Source organism: Notothenia rossii (genome assembly GCF_949606895.1).
Source record: "Notothenia rossii genome assembly, chromosome: 5".
In the NCBI taxonomy this organism is placed as follows: domain Eukaryota; kingdom Metazoa; phylum Chordata; class Actinopteri; order Perciformes; family Nototheniidae; genus Notothenia; species Notothenia rossii.
This window is the reverse complement of record NC_136903.1, coordinates 49,095,261-49,119,791: the sequence shown is the minus strand read 5'-3', so window position 1 is coordinate 49,119,791 and position 24,531 is coordinate 49,095,261. Positions and strand designations below refer to the sequence as shown.

General features: G+C 41.8%; 1 protein-coding gene and 1 long non-coding RNA gene across 5 annotated transcripts; one reads left to right on the top strand and one right to left on the bottom strand.

Annotated features, from left to right (window-relative positions):
* The first annotated feature begins 8,825 nt into the window (after positions 1 to 8,825).
* On the top strand, positions 8,826 to 14,618 carry LOC307041835 (uncharacterized protein). 4 transcript variants are annotated; one of them, XM_079685375.1, is made up of 14 exons: positions 8,826 to 8,858; positions 9,387 to 9,462; positions 9,810 to 10,005; positions 10,188 to 10,389; positions 10,593 to 10,668; positions 10,937 to 11,217; positions 11,298 to 11,348; positions 11,438 to 11,491; positions 11,598 to 11,671; positions 11,783 to 11,854; positions 12,687 to 12,849; positions 13,011 to 13,114; positions 13,273 to 13,417; positions 14,322 to 14,618. In XM_079685375.1, the coding sequence occupies exons 1-14, from the start codon at positions 8,841 to 8,843 to the stop codon at positions 14,490 to 14,492; spliced, it is 1,683 nt and encodes a 560-aa protein (XP_079541501.1). In that variant the 5' UTR covers positions 8,826 to 8,840; the 3' UTR covers positions 14,493 to 14,618. The 4 variants fall into 4 exon arrangements, with proteins under 4 accessions (XP_079541501.1, XP_079541502.1, XP_079541503.1 ...); XM_079685377.1 differs by lacking the exon at positions 8,826 to 8,858 and adding an exon at positions 9,684 to 9,700 and having other exon boundaries at positions 9,395 to 9,462; XM_079685378.1 differs by lacking the exons at positions 8,826 to 8,858; positions 9,387 to 9,462 and adding an exon at positions 9,563 to 9,700.
* Positions 14,619 to 17,190: 2,572 nt separating this feature from the next.
* LOC307041596 lies at positions 17,191 to 21,047 on the bottom strand. Its single transcript, XR_013808809.1, has 2 exons — positions 20,787 to 21,047; positions 17,191 to 20,479 (listed from the first exon to the last, which is right to left on the bottom strand). It is a non-coding gene; the product is annotated as an uncharacterized lncRNA (long non-coding RNA).
* Between the last annotated feature and the right edge of the window lie 3,484 nt (positions 21,048 to 24,531).

Genomic DNA, 24,531 nt, shown 5'->3' with positions numbered 1-24,531 from the left:
CATCTGGGTTTAGTCCGTGGGGGAGTGCTTAAGTCCGGGAGTCCGGGGACTCACGGTGTGCAAGGTTATGGAGGTGCCCATGTCAGGGACACATGCTGGAGGTCTGTGGTCCGTCCTTTGGGGGTCTTGGAGGGGCCACAGAGAGGAGATTTCCCCGGTCTCTGTCCTGGATGAGTGAAATAAACAGAGTCTCCATGTCAGGGACACATGCTGGAGGTCTCTCTCCCGAGAGTGGACGTCCATTGCCTGTAAATTGGTCTAACATTAGGTCTGTCACTTTGGCTAACCGCACCACTGTCTGTCGTCTCCCGCAAGTGGACATCCATTGTCACTTTGGCTAACCGCACCACTGTCTGTCGTCTCCCGCAAGTGGACATCCATTGCGCCTAAATAGGGTAAGGGATATTTTTGACGAGGGCTTTTATAATGTCTCCATATCTGTGCCTTAACGCAACAAGTGCATCATGGCGAGATGACCAGCGAGTGGGACATAAGCGTTTTAATGTGATAGTTCTGCTCTCTGGCGTCATTGACTCACTGAGCAATGCCCATCGTTTGATACTGTGACCAAAAAAGTTGTAGAGCGTCTCTTGAGTCGTTGAGTGCTAGGTTGAGATTATGAGCAGCGCAATGAACATAGTGGGCAAGGGGCTATTCTCGGCTATTCTTGCTTGCACGCCACTCATATTAGCCGCCCCATCATAGCCCTGTCCGCGACATTTAGACAGATCTAATCCGTTTTTCTCTATAGAACCAAGGATTTTGTTTTCAAGCTCTGAAACTGATGAACCATCAGTCACTTCAAAACCCAAAAAGACTTCATTGATCTGTATATCTGTTGCAATATCCATGTCGTTCTTAACAACAGTTATGTAGCGGTAAACCTGACTCAACTGGTCTATCTTTGACACATCTTGCGTTGTGTCCATGATGACGGAATAAAATGGGGCTTCGTTTATTTCATCAATGATGTCAGCTTTCACACGTTGAGATAATATGTAAATAATCTCATCTTGAATCTGGTGACTGAGGTATTTCACTGACCCTTCTGGTCGGTTGATTAGCTCTTTCAAAACAGGGTCGTAGCGAGCCAATAATTCTATTATTGACAAAAAGTTGCCAGCTTTTCCCTGACCTAGAACCTCTCGATGGCCCCTGAATGCCAAGTTGCTTGAAGCTAGAGTGAGAGTTACATTAACAATGCGCTCCACGACCTGTCTCCAAAATTAGGCGGCATTACGCACATTCCTCTCCAAGTCAGCGTCTATTGTGCCGTTGGTTTTCCACTGCTCATATACTACGCATGCACCAAGGTGTATTTGAGTGGATTCATGCCTCTCAATTTTCGTAGAAAGATGTTTCCAGTCTTTTATTCCGTTTACCCATGCATTGTTGTTGAACGGTGCGTTTCTGTTGGCAAAAAAGCCAGCAAGGCTCACAGTAGCAGCAGTCCAATTTTGGGGAATAGCACATCCAGCTACGTGGAAATTTCATCCGAACTTTAGTGGTGGAGGTGTAATAGCTTTCTGAAAAGCAACGGTTATCCTTGTCTTTGGGAAATGGACCTTTGGGTTTGCATGGGCCCATTTTAAGGATATATCTTTTGATATTGGCGTCCTCAATGTTTTCAAAATAGTTTGCCCGATCAGTCGGAAAACGCTCCAGAGGATAATTGAAGGAAACATCATGATCCGTGGTCTGAGTTTCACCTGTAGGAGTAGCGTGAGGAGGAGACCTGTTGCTGCTTTCATTCCCAGTGTCTGGTACTTCTTCACTTTGCGGCGCAGCAGGTAAGGAGCCGGAGGGGGAGGGGTGCGGCTGGTCAAGCGTCAGGCCTGGCTCTCCTCTAGACGAGCAGCTAGCAGCTGCTGAGTCGTCCCTATTATTATTATTATTACTATTATTATTATTATTATTATCATCATCACTACAGCCGAGAGACAGAAAAGGAAATAAGATAGGCGGCCGAGCTACACGAAGTAACAACAACCATGATATCAACATTTACCACAGACTCACATTTTCTTGCTGACAGACGTGTGTGTCCGTGATTGTAGCCTACCTGTAAATCTGGCTAACCCTCACTAACGTTGTTGGCGGGCTGGGGCTCGGGGATGAAACACAGCTGGCAGTGGCAACAAATTCAGGTTCATCTCCCGCAGGAGGAGGAGTAGGGCGAAAAAAATATCCATCTAGCTTGGACAATTTGTCTTTTCCTTGGTCCTTTTTATCTTTTTCTTTGCGTTTTGTAGCTCCACTTTTGTGTTTATAACTGCTCATGCTTAGGCAGTGCTCTGTTGAATGACAAGTGATTGATGATGACGTTGACGTTCATTTACGTATGATGTTGATGGACGGCTGTTGATGACGATTTTACCCAAAATACATTTGGAGACAATAGAAGGGATTCACTTGCAATTTTTCATGTTTTAATGTTAAATGTGAGTGTGAAAATAGCAGCACAAGTTCAACTCATATTATAGGCTACAATGCTTTATACCTAATATGACCACGAACGTCAGTGCACTCAGTGGCGCGAGGCAGCAGGGCCCGCCGGCGAATATCTCGGGGGCGGATGCTGCTGCCTCGGCGACGGGCCCCCATTGGGTCCCGACCGTTCCGGGCCCGGGGAGCCCTGCCCCTACAGCCCCCCCTGAAGCTCCGCCCCTGGTTTCAACCATACTCCTTCCGTTTCCACTATACTTTCTCTTACATATACATGCATTCTTCTCTTGCACACATATATTGTCTTCAGACATGCATATATTATTTATAATATTAAATGTAAACATTGAATGAATGTACACGAGAGCAAAATGTATAAATGTGTGAGTGAAACGTTTATAAATATGTGAGTGACAATGTATGAATGTGTGCATTGAAATATGACAATATGAGAGCAAAATGTATGAATGTGTGAGTGTAAATATATACGTATATGAGAATGAAAATATATGTATGTAAAAGGAGAATATATGTGTGTGAGAGGACCAGTATGAATTACGGCCTGTAGGCCCCTCATACAATATGTACACTGTGCTGCACACAATTTAAATCTGACACTGAATGACTCCGTAAAGAATATAGCAGGGCTGAACCAATTTTATGATATTGTTGAGACTCTTTATACTTTGTTCTGCCAAAGTATTAAGCGATCGTCACTCCTTTCCGGTATCATTTCATCAGAACTCTCAGAGCATGGTAAAGTTACCATGAAACGCCTTGGCCCAACCAGGTGGTGCTCAAGGCATGATGCTTTGCTGCCCTTAGATACTGGTATGTAAATATAATGAAAGCTCTAACTAGAATCGCTCTGGTCAGCGAAAACAGGGAGGAACGGGACGAGGCCACAGCCCTAAAAAAACATATGGAAAAATTCAGCTTTATTTTCTTGTCGTACAACAAACAAAAATACTGGAAAACGTGAATGCAGTGTCAAAGATGTTGCAGGCAAAGGATGTAGACATCCACAAAGCTGTTGGTCTCCTCCAAAACACAATCCAGGCCCTATCTGCATACTGAGATTACTTTGACTAGGTCAAACGCACCGCTCAAAATCTTGCTGAGAGATGGGGAGCGCAAAGCGAGTCCACAGAATTCGCAAAAGAAGGATGAAACGCCACTTCGATGAACTCAGTCAAGATGAGAGGCTTAGTGATGGCGAGAGCCGTTTCAGAATGAATGTGTTCAACGCCAGCCTGGACATCATTAACAGCCAGCTGTCACAGAGGTTCACTTCTATGCGTGAAACAAACTAACTGTTCCAGGCTATCCACCCTGGGACATTGAACCGTGCGCAGGATAATGCCCCTCACCAGCACGTGCAGCGCCTCGCGGACCACTACAGCAGGGATTTATCCCTGAGTTTCCCCATTTAACTCCTTTCATTCAGGGGCCCAAAACAATATTTGCACCGGGGCCAATCACAACCTTGTTACGCAACTGCTGATACCCCCTGTGCTCCTCCGAGTCTGTCTCACAGTCCGGGGATGTGAGGACAGCGCGAGGACACAGACAGGGAGGCTGCTTTACTTCATAGAGGAAATGGCAGTCAATATTAACGCTTAATAACCTTCATTACGTGTTAGAGAAAGAACATAAGAAAGGTTGATAAAGACTTTTAAACGGGCAGAAGAGCCGCTGTGTGTAGAGAGAGAGAGAGCTGCGGTCCTCCTGTCCTCACTGGTATGTAAATATCATGAAAGCTCTAACTAGAATCGCTCTGGTCAGCGAAAACAGGGAGGAACGGGACGAGGCCACAGCCCTAAAAAAACCTATGGAAAAATTCAGCTTTATTTTTCTTGTCGTACAACAAACAAAAATACTGGAAAACGTGAATGCAGTGTCAAAGATGTTGCAGACAAAGGATGTAGACATCCACAAAGCTTTTGGTCTCCTCCAAAACACAATCCAGGCCCTATCTGCATACTGAGATTACTTTGACTAGGTCAAACGCACTGCTCAAAATCTTGCTGAGAGATGGGGAGCGCAAAGCGAGTCCACAGAATTCGCAAAAGAAGGATGAAACGCCACTTCGATGAACTCAGTCAAGATGAGAGGCTTAGTGATGGAGAGAGCCGTTTCAGAATTAATGTGTTCAACGCCATATCATATTGATCCCGGTTCCGGACAATTGTTATTTGTTCTTACTGGGAACCGAGTTTTGCTTCCCAACCCTCACCTGCCACTGTGCTACACGTCCCGCCCCGCCCCCGTCCAACAGTACAGAAATCAGCGAGATGCATTTCCTTAGGATACGATAAGCAGAACCGAAACTAAAATTTCTAAACGATACAGATGGAATCGAAATGTTGGACGATGACAGGGATGTGACAGTTGCAGGGGATTTGTGTTAACGTTGGTGTCTATGTGAAAGCTTCCCTTCGATTTTATTGGCTCTAACGGTCAGAAAGAGATGTCAATCACCAAAATCGACCAATGGGTTCCAGAGAAACGGTAAAAACGCTAATTTCCACCCAAATCACCCCAGAGGTGTGACCTCTCTAAAAAGGTCAAATGTCACTTGTTTTGCATCAATCTCGATACAGGCTACTTGTTGTACTTTGGATTCCTAAAGCTTTTAGTCTACCTTACCATCATCAAAGGGTAGTTTTCACTATATGTAAAAAATAATCTTTGGACGTACACTATAATTTACAGTTTTTTACTATGTTCAATCTGAATTTTCTTTAAAAATAAAAAACATCTATATTGATTTTGACTTTTCTACATCCAACTCACAGGTTTATCATTGCTTTGAGAAAAAATATTATTAATTTTTCCCTTTTAGAAGTGTAGTTATGGTCTTTTGTTCTGGAAATGTCATTTTCGAGCCTGAGACCTGAAAAACAGGCTTGGGGTCTAACCAAGCTGCAAACTCTGGGGAAGAGCCGGGACGCTAATACGGAAGTGCCTCAAACTGCAGTTCATCTAGTGGCCAGTGGGAGCAGTCTGCAGAAGGGGGCAATTTCCATAGACCCCCATGTTAAAATGCCCAACTTTACAGCAGAAATAAACATGTTTACATCGTGGCTCAAAAAACCATATTCTCTGTATAGTTAGATCCCCCCTTCATGAAAATGGATTGGGGGGGTGAATTTTTTCTCAACTCATCTGTTTAATTAATATTAAGCCTTAAAGCTTTTAGGGCGTGGTCACTTTGATGGACATGAACATGCCTCACTGTCAGCTAACAGCAACTTGTCCACTCTGCTAGGCTACAACCATAGAGGCTACAACGTTAGTTAGTTGTAGTTACTGTACAGATGTAGCGCTTCATTTCAGACGCCTAACCGTGCGGGTCCGTGATCTGCACGGGGTGGGCCCCTGCTGAAAAGGAAAACCCCCCCTCAGGACTTGATACGCCCCATTAATAAATAAATGTAATTTGAATGAAACCAGCTGCAATGGATCACCAGGGGGAGCCGTGAAAAGCTGCCACACTGGAACTCATGTGAAATAAACAGCTGATAGATCTACAGGTATCTGATATAGCGGATATTTGTTAGGATCCATAATGTCACGGATAGGATCATATTATGTGCTAAATAAGAGACATTTAATCATTTACAAAACATCACCATGTTTTTATTTAACAAAATAATGTTGTTTAATTCACGTTGGCGTAAGTACAAAACCATCGCTATGTTTTTTCATCAGGAAATGCAGCCCGGCTCAAACAAACGATTTTCAATCATCATCCTCACGCTCATTTAATTTATATGATAATGATAATAATGATATGGTATGTTCGCGAATGAAAATGAATGCATACATGTAGTTTAATCCACGTGAGTTTACAACAACAAAAGTAATCGCTTTGTTTTTATATCACATCCGACCGGAGGAAAATGCAGCACAGCTCTCACTACCGATAATCCTAATCCCACGGGCAAACAATAATATGTACAGCAGTGGCGGCCGGCCCATAGGGGCGCTAGGGGCGCAAACCCACCTCTTCCCACATAAAAAAAAAAATATTAAAAAGAATATTACATTTAAAAAAAATTATTTAAAAAAATATATATTTTGAAAAATATATATATTTTATATTTTTAATTTTTAATGAACAAGGTAAATATCATACAATTGGTATCAGTCAAATGTATAATCTACAATAAAATCTTGTTTAAAATTGTGTTACGATGTCTAAAGTTACTGATAAGTCACATGTTTCCTGCCTGGCCTTGCCCTTGGCATTAGTTTATCATTATGGGGCGCTGCCCCCGAGCCAAACAGCAGCAACCAGCACGTTGCAAAAGTCTCAATAGTAAACTGTGCCGCCGAAACATAATTTCAGCCAATCAGCGCCGTCAAATATTTTGGTCACGAGGGCGCTCACGTTGGCGCCCACGTTGCTTACGTGCGTTGACGTGAGTTGTTTTTTAGACTCGTGAGGAACTGGGGTAGTATCAATAGTAACGCAGTGTAGGCGGAGCCGTGACGTCATCTTCAATGAGCTCCCCAGAAAAACAACACAGCCGTTAGCTCTTAGCACTCAGAGCTCACAGCTCTTCATATCTGTTCAGAAACTAGACCAAAGTTAAACAAGTACAAACCACATACTGTCTGTGTCATGGCGAATACAGTCGCTGGTTTATTTATGTCTGTATAGGCCGTTGTTGTGAGTGTGGACGGTCGGAGCATTTACAACGTTAGCTTAGCCAAATCTCCATTAGAAAACACGCATTTTTAAAGGTTTTTCGCCTCCCGTCTGTCTGCAGACTTCTGTCAAAGCCTTAATTCATGGTTTTTACTATCCGGTATCAGTATGTTGTTACTTCGGCATCATTTTGAAACGTGTATTACAATTAAATCACGGTCAAATATGTTCATCTTGTTGTAGTTGTAGCCCCCTTGACAGCGATTCTCTCTCTAGTTTAGACTGCGGTCAAGCCAGCCTCCACTCGGAAAAACCTAGTCAAGCCAGCCCTCACGTGATATTGCGGTGCGCGAATATCCTATGCATTACGGTAGAGTAAAAAAAAATCCTCCCTCTGTGTTTAGATGAGAATAAAAAAAAAACTGTCCAGTATCATAGACTCATTTCACTTCAGGGTGATAGCAGGACATCCCATCTAGTCACTCAGAAAAAAATCAGGACATTCTGATGTAGAGTTTCAAAATAAAAGACCTTTGAAGTCTCATATATGAGCTATCATCCCTGTTTGTAGATGAGAATAAAACAAAAACTGTCCAGTATCATAGATCCATCTCACTCCAGGGTGGTAGCAGGACACCCCATGTAGTCACTCAGAAAAAATCAGGACATTCTGATGTAAAGTTTCAAAATAAAATACCTTTGAAGTCTCATATATGAGCTATCATCCCTGTTTTTAGATGAGAATAAAACAAACAATGTCCAGTATCATAGTTCCATCTCACTCCAGGGTGATAGCAGGACACCCCATGTAGTCACTCAGAAAAAATCAGGACATTCTGAAGTACAGTTTCAAAATAAAAGACCTTTGAAGTCTCATATATGAGCTATCATCCCTGTTTTTAGATGAGAATAAAACAAAAACTGTCCAGTATCATAGATCCATCTCACTCCAGGGTGATAGCAGGACTATTTTAGTCAAGATTTAGTCGACTAAAAGTCTGAGAATTTTAGTCACATTTTAGTCAAAGAAAACTAATTATTTTAGTCTACTTTTTGTCAATGAAAACGGTTGAGTCTTTTTTAGTCATCAGATTATATAGAACATTTCAGTCAAACTAGTCTAGCCAAAACCAATAATTTGTCATTTTAGTATATAAATAAATAAGATTATATTGTGTCCTTTCTTGATGAAAAACACAGGTTGAATGATTAAGAATGCAGCTTTGCAGAGAGTATCTGGTCAGGTTTGTGGTGTTTTTACCAGCTGTGTTATGGCCACATTGCTTCCCTTCTGATGAAACAATGCATTCACTTTTTTTTCTCCGCCTCATTGTAGCGAAAATGGGCCCCAATTATGGCGGCAAATCTCTGTCATAAATCGCGAGGGCATATGAGATCCACGCGAGCACAAGTCAAGCAGCCGCGGACATATATTATTTTCGCGAGCACTAAAACGGCACTCGCGCGAGAGCAATATTGAAGCCTGCAGGGGAGAAACATGCCTTGAGCATGTGCAGCATCTGCATGAGCTCTCCTTGGTCTCCTGCGCTCTCGCGAGCAATTCCTGCTCTTCTGCTCGTGAAACTCTGGCCTGCTCTCGCGCGCAGAGAAATGTTAGGAAGTGGGCGTACCGTGTCCCAGTAACACCAAATCTAATTGGTTACACCACTCCTCTTTTATGATTGGCCGTTTTCAAATGAAGAGGGATATCGGAGCGGGAAAGCCCCGCAGAAGAAGAATGGCTGACGACAAGGAGGTACGTACGAAAACCGGTACTTTTAGCTATGCATATAGAAAACAATGGTTTAACATAACTATAATTTTATCTGCTTGACGGGCATTTAAGATATTGACATTGCATTATTTACAAGCCACGGTATAAGAAGAAAGTGACACAGCTGTCTGCCCGCAATAATAAAAGTTAGCTAAAGTTAACTGTTAGCAGATCTGGAAACAAGACGACATGTCTTTGCACTGTGATTGTGACAATCAATTTGACTATTTCTTGTTTGTGTCTGTTTTAGATAGATAGATAGATAGATAGATAGATAGATAGATACTTTATTTGTCATTGTAACAAGTACAGCAAAATAACATCGACTCAAAGTCAAAGTGCCAGTGCGCAACAACAAGACAATAATTTAAAAACAGCAATACAGTATAGACAGTATAGTAAGACATGATCCATTTACACTTGAAGAGTTATTTGTCTAAAGTGTTCATTTATGTGCATTGTCCCTATTGAAATAAATGATAAAATGAAAAATGCTATCTTTTTTAACAGATAGAGTTACAAAATGCTGCCAGGCGTGTCGTTGAGTTGCTGAGAAGTGCCTTGGCTGAACCAACTTCTCAAAATCGTAAGTGAAACTAGGGGGAGATCACTTGTCTTCACAGATTCATCTAATGGTCAGTTGTTTACAAAAAATTCCAGCTGCATTATTGGCCGGCAGAAGCACGCCGAGGTGTTTCAGTGACAGTTTTACCAACCTATATTAAAACCAGAGTGAAAAACTGAATTTCCCCATGGGGGATAATTAAAGGTTCATCTTCTTCTTGTTCTTCTTCTATTTATTTTCAGGGCTTGTGACTATCTGGGTAATGTTTAATTAATGAAGCCTTTATATATTCTAACTACTTTACGGATGTAGTACTCAGTTTATTTAGATTCTAGGGAATCATAGACATCTTTAAATTGTGTTCACAGATGAAGTACAGGTTCAGGGAGAGCAGGTGGAGGTGGGCAACAGACAGCCTACTATACAGGGACAGCAGCAGTCTGCTCTTGGCAACAGGCAGCAGGCTGGGACAAGGCAGCGTCAGGCAGTCCAGGGGCAGAAGCAACAAGGGACCCCTGGCTTTCCTTCTACAGCAGGAAATACAGTGGACCAAAATATGGCCAGGTTTGGATCCGTTAGGAAATAAAGATAGTTCTGAACTGAATTACCATTGTAATAACTCGGCAATTGACTATAATTCAGGGTATTTTTTCATAGAAATTAACGCTGTTCAGATTGTTTAGAATGAATATATTGTATAACAGCTTCTTAAATGCCTCTCTTACACATTGTTTTCAACTCCTCAGGGCTTTCCCCGGCCTATTCAAATCGGGTAAAAGTTATACCCCATCTCCCAAAAGAAGGGCTGTTAGGTCAACCCCAATCCAGTTCTTTCTGCTCAATAAGAGCACAGAAAGAACACCAAAGTCATCGGATGAAATGGTCCTTCTCCAGGCTGGACTTGGCAGGAGGACTCTCAATATCCCCGAAAATGCTGACCACCCCCAGGTAAGATAGAAAAAATAATAAGGGAAGGAGTCCAGATAATATAAGAAGCACTTTATTGATCCCAATTTGGGGAAATTTTTTATGTATTACTGTAGTTTCCCAATCCACTGAAGTACTACTGGTCACAAATCAGCTTCAACAGTGGTGACATGTGTGGAGGGTTATAGTTCTAACTGCACACTTGTTTTGCTCTTCCCACATAGATATCATATATACTTATGGAATCATATTCCAAAATGGTACCATTGGAAGGGGCCTGGATGCTACATAAAGCTGCTGGTAAGATACAATCTCCCTTATTAATTTCAACTGTGGTCTAGTATTTCTGCAGTTAAATCCTATTTATACCCTCTATCTTCTCCTACAATAGCTGCTCTTATAATAGCTCATTAATGCCCTTGATGGTTAGCATATTTACCTACCCTCTTGTTTTTAGCAATCCATGAGAAAGCCTAACACTGCAAGTGTGCATCTTGTTAAAATCAACTGCCTCCCCTAGAACATTCTGTGCATTAAATAACATCAACTTGTTTGTATTCCCACATAGGAGGATCAGGTCAGCGGAAATTAAGTGTTTTGGCACCTGAGGCAGAGGGTTACACGGGGGCCTACCTTGCCAAAGCTTTAGGTGGAAAAGGCTGTCTCTATATAATGCCCATCCAGGACACTTTGGACACCTCCCCCTTGCCCTACTCATCGAAGGAGTTCGAAAATATGCCAAAAGCCAGATGTGCCACGTGTCATCTAAGCATGCCTGTCCAGCTGTTGGCTTTACATGCACAAGAGTGTGAACCAAGCAGCTGTTCTGAACGCATGGATCTGGAACCGGTAATGTTATTCCACAAATAACTATGCAGGATCATTATCATCCTGAATCGACAGCTTTTTTAACTGGTTACGATTTTCAGGATCTGGATCCAGATTTAGATGAGTCTCCAGCTACAAGCAATCCTGGGAATGTAAGCTCACTAATATTGTAGGTGTTTGTTTCTAAACAATTTTCATTGTATGTGTCATTAATTGGCAGTCTTTCTACATTTTATTATAGGCTTCTCCAAGTGTGCTCCCGTGTAGGACCTCCTGTTCTAAAATCGATATTAAGGTAAAATCAGGGCATTATTTATCAATTACATTATTGCAGATGATGAAGGTTTCTGCGTCTCAGTAATTCACTTGAATATTTGCTCTGCTTTTCTGTATTTTTAAAGCTGGCCTGTCCATTGTGCTCAGAGTTATTTCCTGAGTATTTGGTTGAAATACATGCCAGCACTTGTAGAGAAAGGTTTTTTTTTCTCCTATTATGCACATTCTTTATATACTTTTTTTTTGCAGTGTTAGATATTGTAAACCATGAATAAGGCATGCCCCATTGAAATATTTTTTCCCTCATCAGTACATTGCAGTCGACACAAATTATCGATTTGGAAGAACATGCCAGTGAAGAACTGACAGAGCGAGAGAAAAGGTAATATGCTTAAAATGTACCTGTAATTGCTTATTTTAAACAAAAACGTCCTGCAGTTATTGTGTTCACTATTTGTGTTAATTGTACTGTTCATCAGTTGCCCTGCATTGTTATTGTTATGCCTTGAATATCATTTAAAAGACGCCACTTTACATCAGTCAGGGGTCGTCAGTTTACTCAATGATACAACAGGGGTCTCTTAAGGGAAAACGTTTTGGATCCAGTTGTCTAATCAACTTCTAATTGTTTCCTTCAAGTCTTGCTGAAGCCATCGAAACACTTAGTGGACGAGTGGACACAACGACACTCTTTAATGTTAATGTCACTAGGGAGGACATGTTTGAAAGGGGTTTAGGGCAGTGGAGACGTCAGAAGAGGTCTTCTCCCAAAAAAAACCTCCGAGTGTCTTTCATTGGAGAGTCTGGAATTGACCATGGGGCTCTCAGGAAAGAATTCTTAACAGGTATATGTTTACCTCCTTATAATAAATGAAAATATTCCTCAGTGTGTGGCGGTTCTCTGGTTGCATGCAATTTCTGTGCTTGCACAGGTTAAGGGCTTTGCATGACGCGTGCTGTTCTTTAACATATACAGTGGTCTAATTGAGATTATCAATGTATTGATCCACTTTTCCTTTAAATTATAGAAATGATGGCAGGTGTTGAAAGGAAGTTTTTTCAGGGAGGGAGTACAGGGAAAACCCCCAAGTACTCAATTACTGACTACCATGAAGAGCATTTCAAGTATGTATAATTGTGTTCTGCAATGTCTTTTCGATGTTTATTTCATTTATTAATAATGTCTGTGCATTGATTAAACTTTGTTAATGCAGGACAGCTGGAGAGATTATGGCAGTCAGTATAGTACAAGGTGGTCCTCCACCTAACTTTTTCAGAGAGTGGTGCTATGGATACATATCCACTGGGGAGATTGATAGAGATTCCATTTCCAATGAAGATGTGACTGATCCAGAGCTCAGCCAGCTTATGGAAGAGGTAATATTTGTCTTCTCCTCAGATACTCCTTCATATAACATGACGTTTGTTTTAGTATGGTTGACACACACACCTCTTTGTAGTGTGAATATTTTCTAATTCTTAAAATAAGCTAAGGCTCCCATGACTTACTGTGTGATACTGTTTTTCTAATTGCAAAGGTTGAGATAGCTGAACCTGAAGCTATGTACGACCTTCTGGATCGGATAACAGCATGCGGGTACAGTGGTCCTGCAACGTGGGAGAGAAAGGAAGACATAATAAAGTATGTACATATGCTAAGTGATTTAACCCATAACAACCCATGTTTAAAACCAATCAATTATTCCTTTACACTCATACTTCATATTGAGTGTGCAGTCACTCTTTCCCTTTTTTATGTATGATTTTATATTATTGCTGTTATCTGTTACTGAATTATAGGGCAATTATCTTGCACTCATCGGTCCGCACTCTACCAATGCTGCAGCAGATATGCTCAGGCATGAAGCTGTATTGCTTGTGTGAGATGATAGTACAACAACCACAGCATTTCAGGGATCTGTTCGTCGCTGGCCTTCATGAAAAGGTCAGTATTATGTCTCTAGCTGATTTTACCACTGAATTTCAAACCTTAACCCTTTAACAGCCAGCGCCACCATTTGGTAGAGCAAATTTTGTGTCTTGATATCCTGTTGAAAAAATGTTTTAAAAGTTGAACTACCTGATTCAGCCATCTCTACCATTTGGTTGACATGTTATGCACAAAACAACCTCTAGATGTCACTGTGGTTAGAACAGAACGCCATTCAGCTTTCCAGTGAGAAGGTTGGCATGCTAAAAAATCACTGCTGAAGAAATCACTCTTTTTGGTCAACTTTTGTAAGGTAACCATATCAGTTTTGACATATTTTAATGTCAGAGCACTGACTGAACATAATTAGATAACTTGATGCACAAAAAAAGTTTTAACAAACTAAACTAGCAATATAACTTTTTCAGAGTTTCAGAGATGTTTTCCAATACAATATGGTAAATAGATAGATTCATGGTAATATTACTACATCTTATATTACATTATTACTACATCTATACTGCCTTATGAGTCTCAGAGTGAAAGAGTGATAATAATTTATATAGCAGCTTTCATGCATGGCATACAGCCCAAAGTTGCACACAGATGAGCAAGTTAGGCCAACACAGGATATAGACATTTGCTGTTAGGCCAGTGGTTTCCTGTTAGGCCAATTCAGCATCTACAGTAAGATGAGCACGTTTTTTTTTTTATTATGAAAAACACTTAACATTACTTTTTATAACAATATCAATATTGATACCTTTTTTTTTTTTTTAAATGTGCTATGTGTGTCCCATTTGATAAAAAAAATGCAAACAAATAATTTGTCCATAGTTTTTTTTCTTGGTCTGGCAATAAAAGGGTTAAGCTCATCCAACTTTGAGCATACATCATTTTGTTTTTTCCTCTCTCCAAGCCGGATGCTGAATTCCTGATGGGAGCCATATCACCAGTCTTCAGCGAGCTGGGCTCGCTGCGACGCCAGGGGGAATCGAAGATTGTTAACTTTTTACAAGACTTCATCCAACACATTGAAGAAGAAGGTGATACTACTGCCCTGACATTTTATAAACGTATTTGTTCTTGAATTTTACCCCCGATTACGACAGGCAACTCAATGACAGCTTTGCATACCCTTTTTATTCATGTTTACATGTCTCAGTTTAAACACAACTTTGCATCATGATGGTTGCGATGAAACAATGATAACTAAAGCAGGACTGGCTAATGAGGTTTTCCTCTTCAAAATATCCACATAAAAAAACAATTTAAAAACAATAGCCATATTTATTGACATTGCTTAGGTGAATATATGCATTTCTTTGTATTCATTTTCAACTTGTTTTTAGAGGAAGAAAGAGCTTCGTCGTTGAAGAGAGGGGGACCCCTGTGAAGATAACAGAGAGTGATGAAAGAGACTCAAGAGAGACAGAGTCTACAGGTGAAGCGGCAAAAGATGAAGAGGAGATGAAGGAAAAACCCAAGATCACTGTTCAATCAGGAGAGACGTGATGTATGAAATACATGTTTATTATCGGGTCACATTATATAAATGAACCATAATGATGACAGTTTATAATAAGTGAATGAAATGGTGTTTGCCGATTAGGCCCAGGTTTGGTAGGATGTCATTCGGGAAGGGAAGAACAGTTTCCGATGAACCCCCCCGGGTCTAGACACTGGTGGTGGTGATAAGTGGTTAGGTCCGGTTGGAAGGGAGAAGGTTGAGCTTGGCCCTGAGTTGGAAGCAGGAGGCGAAGGGGTGGAGGAGGGTTGCGCGTTGACACCTGGAAGACAGCTGATGGAAAAGGGGAGAGCATATATAGAGGGATTAACAGGTGCGATAATTAGGCTTGTGAATGGAGGGAAGTGATAGGCTAGCTTGAGGAGTGGCGCTCCCTATCATTTAGTCAAGGGAGCGAGTATTGCCATGACGTGCAATACGAAGTGATAGGTCTTCCTGCCTGAACTTGCGCTGAGCTTCATTTCAATCAGGATAGACGTGATGTATGAAATACATGTTTATTATCGGGTCACATTATATAAATGAACCATAATGATGACAGTTTATAACAAGTGAATGAAATGGTGTTTGGCGATTAGGCCCAGGTTTGGTAGGATGTCATTCGGGAAGGGAAGAATCGTTTCCGATGAACCCCCAAAAGAAGTGAGAGTATGAAGTACTGAACGTGATGAAATCTTACCTTGTGGGATGCAGTGGAAATCTATGGATGAAATGAGAGGTTAATACATGTGGGGATTTAGGCATACTGATGCCTCCTAGGCATTCTCCCTGGACGTACAGGGCTTCCTGGACGTACAGAGCATCCTGGACATACAGGGCATCCTGGACATACAGGGCATCCCGGACGTACGGGGCGTCCTGGACGTACAGGGCATCCTGGACGTACAGGGCATCCCGGACGTACGGGGCAACCTGACTTCGCAGGGACACATTTTATACGGACCCGAAGGTTACAACCTGGACGTACAGGGTTAGACATGCAAGGATAAACATGAGCCGCGGGGCGAATATACGTGCTGACATGCTAAGAACCACCAACAGTTATATGCATACGTACCAATTTTAAGGTTGGAGAGACCTTTGGATAGCCAGCACGGCACTGAAGTTCGGACGACTGTAGGATGAGAAGCGGTTGTTGTAGGGAAGAGGAATAATTACCTTGATTGCGGCAGGTTTGCTGCACCTATCCTGAACGAGCCCTGAAATGCTCTTAAGACACCACCACCAGTTATATGCATGTTTACCATAGGTAAGCTGGAGAGATCTTGGATAGCCGGCACGAGCCGATGCCCGGCGAAGAGGGAGATGTAGACAATGTAATGCGGCTGTTAGCTTGAGTACAATGATGCATGAATATCATACCCTGCTTAACATAAGCCATGTGAGCATGAAACCAATATATGAGTGCCATATGAGCAGCATGAAATAAGGTAAATACTGAGACATGACCCATGATATAGGCAGGGCTCAACGCTAACTTTTAAAAGTGGTTGCAAGGCTGGCAACCAGGCATCCGCTTTTGGTTGCCAAAACTGAAAATACAGTTGCCCTTTTTTAGATACCTTATATTTTAAATAATTAAGATGCTATACAGTTATACATCAACTTAAAAATGAACATGTGACACAAGAATGTTCAAATGCTTTACAATAAGTAATTAACGCACTTATTTGAACCTAAGTGGTAGTAAACTTGTCCACCCTCAATTGCTTGTATACAATAGGGGTTTCACCAACTAATCGACTAGTCGACTACCTTTACCACTAGTCGGCTCTGTAGGCTCTAGTCAACTAGTCGTGAAAAAAATGGAGGTAAACGAGGTGCTGCAAAATGCTCCAAAACACGTCCGACATTCTTATGTATGGCAGTACTTCAACGAAGATGTAACCAACTCCACAGTGAAGTGTCAGTTGTGTACAGCTGTACTGAAGTACAATACAAATGCATCTGCTATGCGCAACCATCTGAAGATGAAAACACCCGCTGCCGACAGCTAGCACTAGCAGTAATGCTAGCACCCTTGAGCAACGGACCGGTGTCAGCACTGAACAGAGGCAAACGAACAGCAAGAAAACACGGGTCAACAGTGATGCGGATGATGAGCTACGGGATTACTGCCAGCGGACGCCGCATATCCCTACAATGGATAATCCACTGGAGTGGTGAGCAGAAAACGTGCACCGCTTCCCCCGCTTTCGAGGAGCTACCTGGCTATTCCAGCCACAAGCACCCCGAGTGAGAGGGTTTTTTCCCTGGCACGCAACACTGTCACCCGAAAGCGGTCAAGTCTCCTTCCCTCACATGTCGATGCGTTGGTGTTCAAACCCAACCAAAAATATGGAAAGGTGGACGTTATCGTGGAGGACAGCGAAGTGTTGCGCAATGCGCTGTTGCGCACTGGATTTACGTGGCATTTATGTAAACAAGAGTTTTTTGCTGTCGATTTTGGTGAGTCCAGTTACTGTTTGTTATTTACTCAGCCATGTAACACAAATTAAAATGCAGTGTTTAATTTTACTGTATGAGTATAAAATACAGTTGTACACCTCTCTTTGTGTGTCTTTCTTATGACGTAACGACTAGTCGACCAGTCGACTGCTATTTTGAAAAACGTGTCGACTAGTAAATATTGGTAGTTGTGAAACCCCTAGTATACGATATACCAGTAGTGCTGCTGTTGTCCTGTTCTTCATAGATCCCTCACAAATGAGATGAGCAAGTCACTAGTTTCTTGATCATCCGTTGTCTCCCTTTCAAATGTGGGTTTTCTTGACCTTTGTGCTGACCCCCACCATAGACCCATTGGCCCTTCAGCATTGAAGTCTTGGATTGGCCAGACTAATACATTTCTAATGTTAAATAAATGAAAACCATTCACAGTTAAACATTTGATATTAAATTGATGCTGTAAATTACCTTTAATATGTCTAACTATATTTAAAATGTGTTACCTTTTTATAGAAGTGATTATAATTGAATGCAACCATTTTGCTATGGTAAAGTTTCGTTTTGCACTTTTATTTTGGTAGTAATAAGATCGGGACTCTTATTTTGAAGGAACTTTTAACGGAAGTGAATGGAAAACATTCCTTTTTGTTTTTCGTTCGGGTTTTACCTTACGCTTCATCAGTTGAATCACTTTGAACATTTGTTTGAGAAGTTGAGGTGTTGGGTGAACTTTTACCACACAGTCAAACAACTTATTAACATTACTTTTTATAACAATATCAATATCGCGCACGCGAGTAAACGTGCATCGCTTTCTGGCTCGGTAATCACGCCAATGCACGTGCAATTTAAGTATCAGGTTCCGACTGGTCACAACAATTAAATATCACTCTTAAAACAAATATGAACATTTATCTATTTTGGGGTGCACGTTTTGCTGTCCTTATTTCTTATGTTAAAAACTGGTTGCCACTGATGGCAACCGAAGTCCAATAAGTGGTTGACATTTTTCTGAATGGTTGCCAATGGCAACCTGGCAACCGTTACTGTCGAGCCCTGATATAGGACTAGCTTAATTAGCAGTTGAATTACGCCACGGTGAGACGTGGATGCTGATGTGCTGGTTGGGTGATTAGACTGTCTTCTATCATCTTACATGAACTTCTTTCTCCCTGAAAGAAACCCCCCAAAAAAGACCCACGGATGGGCAGCATCCGTGGCTGTGTTGAAGCTTGAAACTGCGGTACTTACTGAGCATGTGACGGGTAGTAGTTACCCGAACTGCATAACTCCATGCTGTAACGTGTTACACCCGAAGCTGCCTGAAACTCACCTTAACCCTGAACTAAAGGCAACAATGCATAAACTAACTTCTCTCTTTTTCTCTCTCCTTATTCTTCTTCTCTTTCCTCCTCTCTTTTCTCTTTCTTCCGTTCTTTTCTTTTTCTCTCCTTTTTTCTTCGTTCTTCTCTTCTTTTGCTTTTCTCTTCCTTGTTCTTCTTCTTTGCTCTTCTTCTTCTCTGTTTTCTTTTCTTCCTCTCTTTTTCCTCTTCTCTTGCCTGTTTTAGCGGTGAGGCGCAGGGAAAGGAGGCAAGCCTGCTGTGCACTGAACCTGCTAGCCGTCTATGACGCACTTAGTGTCCAGTACTGGCTACTGAGCCGGGAGGAGAAGTAGCTTCGATGGGATGTAGCTTAAGCCCTGCCTGCCTGCAAGAGGGGTTGTAGTTGAAGCCAGAAATGGATGAAGCTTCGCGAGCAATGAGGGCCCGTTCCGCGTGAAGCCGGAAGCGCCGCATTAGAGCGGCCCTGATGCCAGTGATGCTCTCTCTCGACTGAAGGTGTGCGTCAATTGTTTGCCTGAAGTAGCCCCTTTCCATTAAGCCGGAGGAACTTCTGTGGAGCCCGATGTCCTTGTCTTTTCCTTCCGCGTCCGGGTCTGCGGGGTGGCCGGCTAGAACCGCTAGCCAACTGGGGAACGCCGCCTGTAGCCTAATCCGCAAGACTGCGGAGCTGATGAATATATACCTGGAGCTGGGACAAAGCCCTGCTGCTGCTTGCGCGTTGACACCTGGAAGACAGCTGATGGAAAGGGGGAGAGCATATATAGAGGGATTAACAGGTGCGATAATTAGGCTTGTGAATGGAGGGAAGTGATAGGCTAGCTTGAGGAGTGGCACTCCCTATCATTTAGTGAAGGGAGCGAGTATTGCCATGACGTGCAATACGAAGTGATAGGTCTTCCTGCCTGAACTTGCGCTGAGCTTCATTTGGTTGCTTCCTTCAATGGCTTACGGGGCAGGCACACGTCCCCATCACCTCAACAGAGAGAGAGATGTTTAAAATCTTAATTGAGTTCGCCCATGATTGCAGCGTGCGCTATGGTACACACACGGTATGCTTTCCCGTAGTGAATGCATGCTCCAACTCCATTACCTTTCCGACAAGGCACCTCGGCTCATATCCAGAGTTCCTGAGCATCATAACACAGGCTGTTATGAGTAGCAGGGAGTTTAGCCGCTCATAAGAGTCATAGAATCGAGGTTTTCTGGGTTAGGGTTAGACAGTCTTTATTGCACTTTATTTGACAAGGTTTTCATTTCTTTTCATTTGTTCAAGATGAGAATACAGTCAAACTTTCAAGTGACATACTGTTCTAGTCAAAATGTTTTGGAAACAAATGGTGAAGTTGGGGAACCATTATAGTTTTGAGCTGTATTTTGTGTCAATTGTTTCAATTTAATGGAATAAAAACCCAGCCACCAGTTGTGCCAAGTAACTTTACTCTTTCATGAAATCGGCATCATGACTTATTTTACTCTTGGTACTTAAGTAACACTTTGAACAAAGGAATTTTACTTTTACCTCATCTGTGTCATTCAAGGGAGCTGTATTTCTTAAGAGCCACATCTTTCAGCTACATACTCACGGCAGAGTAAGTACAGTTCCTTGACCGAAGTGTTTGGGTCAATTTGCTGAAATACTGATTGAAGTTCAGTTGTGTCTTCTGGACTCAAAGGGCAGTCGAATTCGGGGACGACAATCCCTGCATCCTCTTCTTCTCCATCGTGGTCAGCAGCAATTTCCCAGTCAACATCTGGCTCCTAATAACCATAACAGAGGTTTTGAACACTTTGGTGAAATAAATGTCTTATAAACAATGTGGAACAATGACATCAAGTAATAGTTTGTGTTATTTTTGCAGTTAAAATAACACAAACTGAATAAAATGCTCAGAAAATGGTCATGCCAGTAGGGAAAGAAAGTAATCTTTTGACAATGTATATTACACAAAGTAAATGGTAAGTAATTACTGTCGTGGAATTGCCCACAGTATTGAGTATGTAAGTCGCTTTGGATAAAAGCGTCTAACAAGTGACATGTAATGTAATACTGAAACGAGATCAATACCTCTGGGCTCTCCGGCTGATCAATGTTTGTCTGCATCAGTCCAAGTTGCCATAACTGCTCTGGACATTGGTTCCGTTCAGTGCTGAGTGGATGATGGTTCCAGCCTTCTGTAAAAATCCCCAAGTCCATCTGAAGTCAGGGAAGAATGATGTAGTGCACACAGAAGAGGTCGTCTGTTGATGAGATGTCGAGCAGACCATCCTCTTCGAGGGAAAGTAGTATCGCAGAGTACTTGTTGATGACAATGACTCGTAAATCACGCCAAAGACGCTCAATCCTATGGATGAAAATACATGGTTTAGGGAAATCCAGTTCAAGTGATCTATTTTCATGCTGGCCTAGCATGAGTTAAGTGCAAGGTGCTTGGTCTACACATCAGATAAGTTCACCCCACTAATTGAGTTACTAAAGATGCTGCAATTTACCTCTGGTTATGAACACTTTTACCAGAGATGAAGCTTCCACGGTGGGTGCCGCGAACCGAAAACATAAATCTCGCGATCTGTACGTTTTCTACTCCTTGGTCTCCTCTGACCCTGAAATGTACACAGTTGACCAAAGGACTGTCAAAGAAAAATACTCATCCAAAAGTGTCACAGTATTGATCTAGTTCTCCAAAGAGTGCTTTTTTCTGTGAATTCACCTTAAAGGCACTCCATGTCTTTGTGTTGCCTCTAAGAAGAAGCCATAGGCTGTTGACGCACGGTTGTTGGTCGAAGCACCCAAGTACATTACCTGCAGAAAAGCAGAGAATATTTAAGAATAGGGCAATTACACACAATAACTAGGCAACATTCTGTTAAACTGTGTATTATAGGGGAAAAAAGGCAGAGATTAAAGAATTCCTGTTGCAATAGAAATAAGCAAACAATACTGACATACAGTATACTGACTCATAATACTTGTGCAGCAAAAATAGGCAATGCACAAAATCTCCTTTATATCTACTTTGACTTTGCTGCTTCCTTTTTAGTCCATACACTTTCTCCATTTGGAACACATTCCTTAAGCAAAGCCAGGACACAGCGTTGGGACCTCTTTTGTGGTTTTAAGTAGCTAGTCGTAAACTCGTACAAAAAATACATGTTTGTTTAATGTGTGTCTACTGAAGTGAAATGCAGTCTTACCTTTCTGGAATACCCGTCCACTCCACCAAATAAGACAATGTTATAACTGGTAAACCAAAGAACAAACTGTTATAGCACACTGGAATTGAAACACTGATTCTCCAAAACTGGGACATTAAAAAGAGATTATTTCTTAATCACTTAGCGAAATATAAATACCACTACCGTATCAATTTGTGGTTGGTATCCACGTGCGCAAGCGACAGAGGCCCTCGCACTGAATATGTTCTCCTCACAACACAGCCCAGACTAGCCAGTCTGGAGAGGATGCCTATGGAATCCACTCGATGCATTGAGGCAGCCATTCTTGTCCATTGTACACGTAGACCAATGGATAACAACCGTCCTTTGACCATTCGGTATCCAGCAGTGGGCATGTCATTCTTGATGGATATGACCACGTTATCCAACTCCTCATCACTGATGGAGCTATACATTTCTGAAACAGATAAGCCAAACTCTCTCATCCTTCTAAAGACTGTGCTGGAAGAAACACCTAGCAGCTTAGCAATGCAAGGCACCGATAGGTTTGTCCCCAACATCTCAACCAACTGCTGCCTCTCAATTTCAAACTTAGGACGTCCTCTTAGACCATAACTGATCCCACTGCTGTATTTGGGGCTTCTGAATCTAAATATTGCCGAAGTAGTCCAAACAGCTCTTGAAGAGCTTGGATTATTCCTTGCGGTATGTCAACATGTCTCGAAAGTGTTTGCAGGAGGTACAGCTCCTGGCGACATGCAAACTCCAGGAAATCCAGGTCAAGTGGTGCTCGAATGAGTGCAAGCTCAAACTTCGACAGGAGTCTCTCCAGGATCTGCCGTTTCAGAATATGCTGTGAAGAAAAATAAAGTATTAAATAGTATTTAATTATATTTTTAAGAAATGTGGTAAATCGTTATTGAAACAATTATGTCAAATACAGAATAAGGCACATAAACAAACATCATCATAAACATTCCAAAAAATAAGCTGAGGGCATTTGAACAGAAAAAAAAGAGGTCATTCAGAAATGAAAGTGCCAAGAAACTTGCAAAATTCTTGGGCTTTTTGACATTTGCATAATTTTATACTTTTTTTGTATAGTATTATTTATTTGAGAAAGGCAATAAAAACTGGGGACATTTTGAAAAAGCGACATTTGTGAATAAAATATTTTGCTAAAGTAATTAAAATGATTAATTCCAAATTCTGTTTTTGAAAGCTACATTTTATATTATCATATGTCAAGACCGAAAAGCTAATTGGTTCTTATCTTTATAATAGAATTGTTTGAATACTTTTGAAAAATATGTATAAAAATGTATTATCTAAAAAACTTAATCCATTTATAAGTAAGGACGGCTCTTGTGAAATAACCACAGAATACAGAAGCATGCATTTAATTTAAAACAATCATTAGTACAGTAAAGTAACTTACATGAGACGTTTCCACAGCCATATTTCATCACATTGGAGGTTGGAGGGACTTCCTGGTTTAGGTTTAAATCCAGACAACGGCCAATCATAAAAGAGGAGGGGTGTAACCAATTAGATTTGGCGTTACTGGGACACGGTACGCCCACTTCCTAACATTTCTCCGCGCGCGAGAGCAGGCCAGAGTTTCACGAGCAGAAGAGCAGGAATTGCTCGCGAGAGCGCAGGACACCAAGGAGAGCTCATGTAGATGCTGCACATGCTCAAGGCATGTTTCTCCCCTGCAGGCTTCAATATTGCTCTCGCGCGTGTGCCGTTTTAGTGCTCGCGAAAATAATATATGTCCGCGGCTGCTTGACTTGTGCTCGCGTGGATCTCATATGCCCTCGTGGTTTATGACAGAGATTTGCCGCAATACCCAATATCACATCGTTTCTTTCTCCCAAGCAGTGGTGGCTTTAGACTTTTTCGTTGTCAGTCGTCAGTTGTCAGTTGTCAGTTGACGGACAGGATTGTAACATTTCCGTCAGAATCCATTATTACCCGTCGTGTGCACAATTTATCACTCACTCGCGCTGACGGGGGGGTATTCGGTTAGCGCGAGTGCGACCACTGCTCCCAAGCCCTGTTGTTGCCATTTTATTTTCTGTTAAATAAGGTTAGTTAGACCATGAGTTAGACCCGAGTCTTCCTGACAGTTCACATTGTGCCGCTGCCCGGTGTAATTCAAATGTACCGCCGCGCGCAGCACAGAGACACACAGCTGCTGCCCTGCCGCAGCACCGGAAATGGAACTGCTGGGAGAAAAACTGACAATCAGAGATGTAACGTTATCTTTGATAAAATTTCGTCTCCTCATTTTTCGTCAACGAAAGTAAAGAGAGATTTTGGCATAGTTTTTATTTAGTAAACTACATTTTCGTCTCGTCACTTTTCGTCAACTATATTGCATGATGATTTCGTTGCAGTTATTGTTTACTGCCGTCGGTGCCGTCTCGTCATCGTCTCGTTTTCGTCATGGAAAAAAAGGTTGTTGACGAACATATTTCGTCATAGTTTTAGTCAACGAAATTAACACTAACTAACACACACACATACACGGCACGCCCACCACCAGCACACACACTATGGCAGATGCAAGTATCAGCGAGAGCAGCAGCGCATTTACAACTTGGAGATATAACCACTATTTTCAATTTGTG

Coding starts and splice junctions, on each gene's coding strand:
- LOC307041835 (XM_079685375.1), top strand. Junction 9,463..9,809: donor TGAACCAACTTCTCAAAATC/GTAAGTGAAACT, acceptor TTGTGTTCACAG/ATGAAGTACAGGTTCAGGGA. Junction 10,390..10,592: donor AAAATGCTGACCACCCCCAG/GTAAGATAGAAA, acceptor CTTCCCACATAG/ATATCATATATACTTATGGA.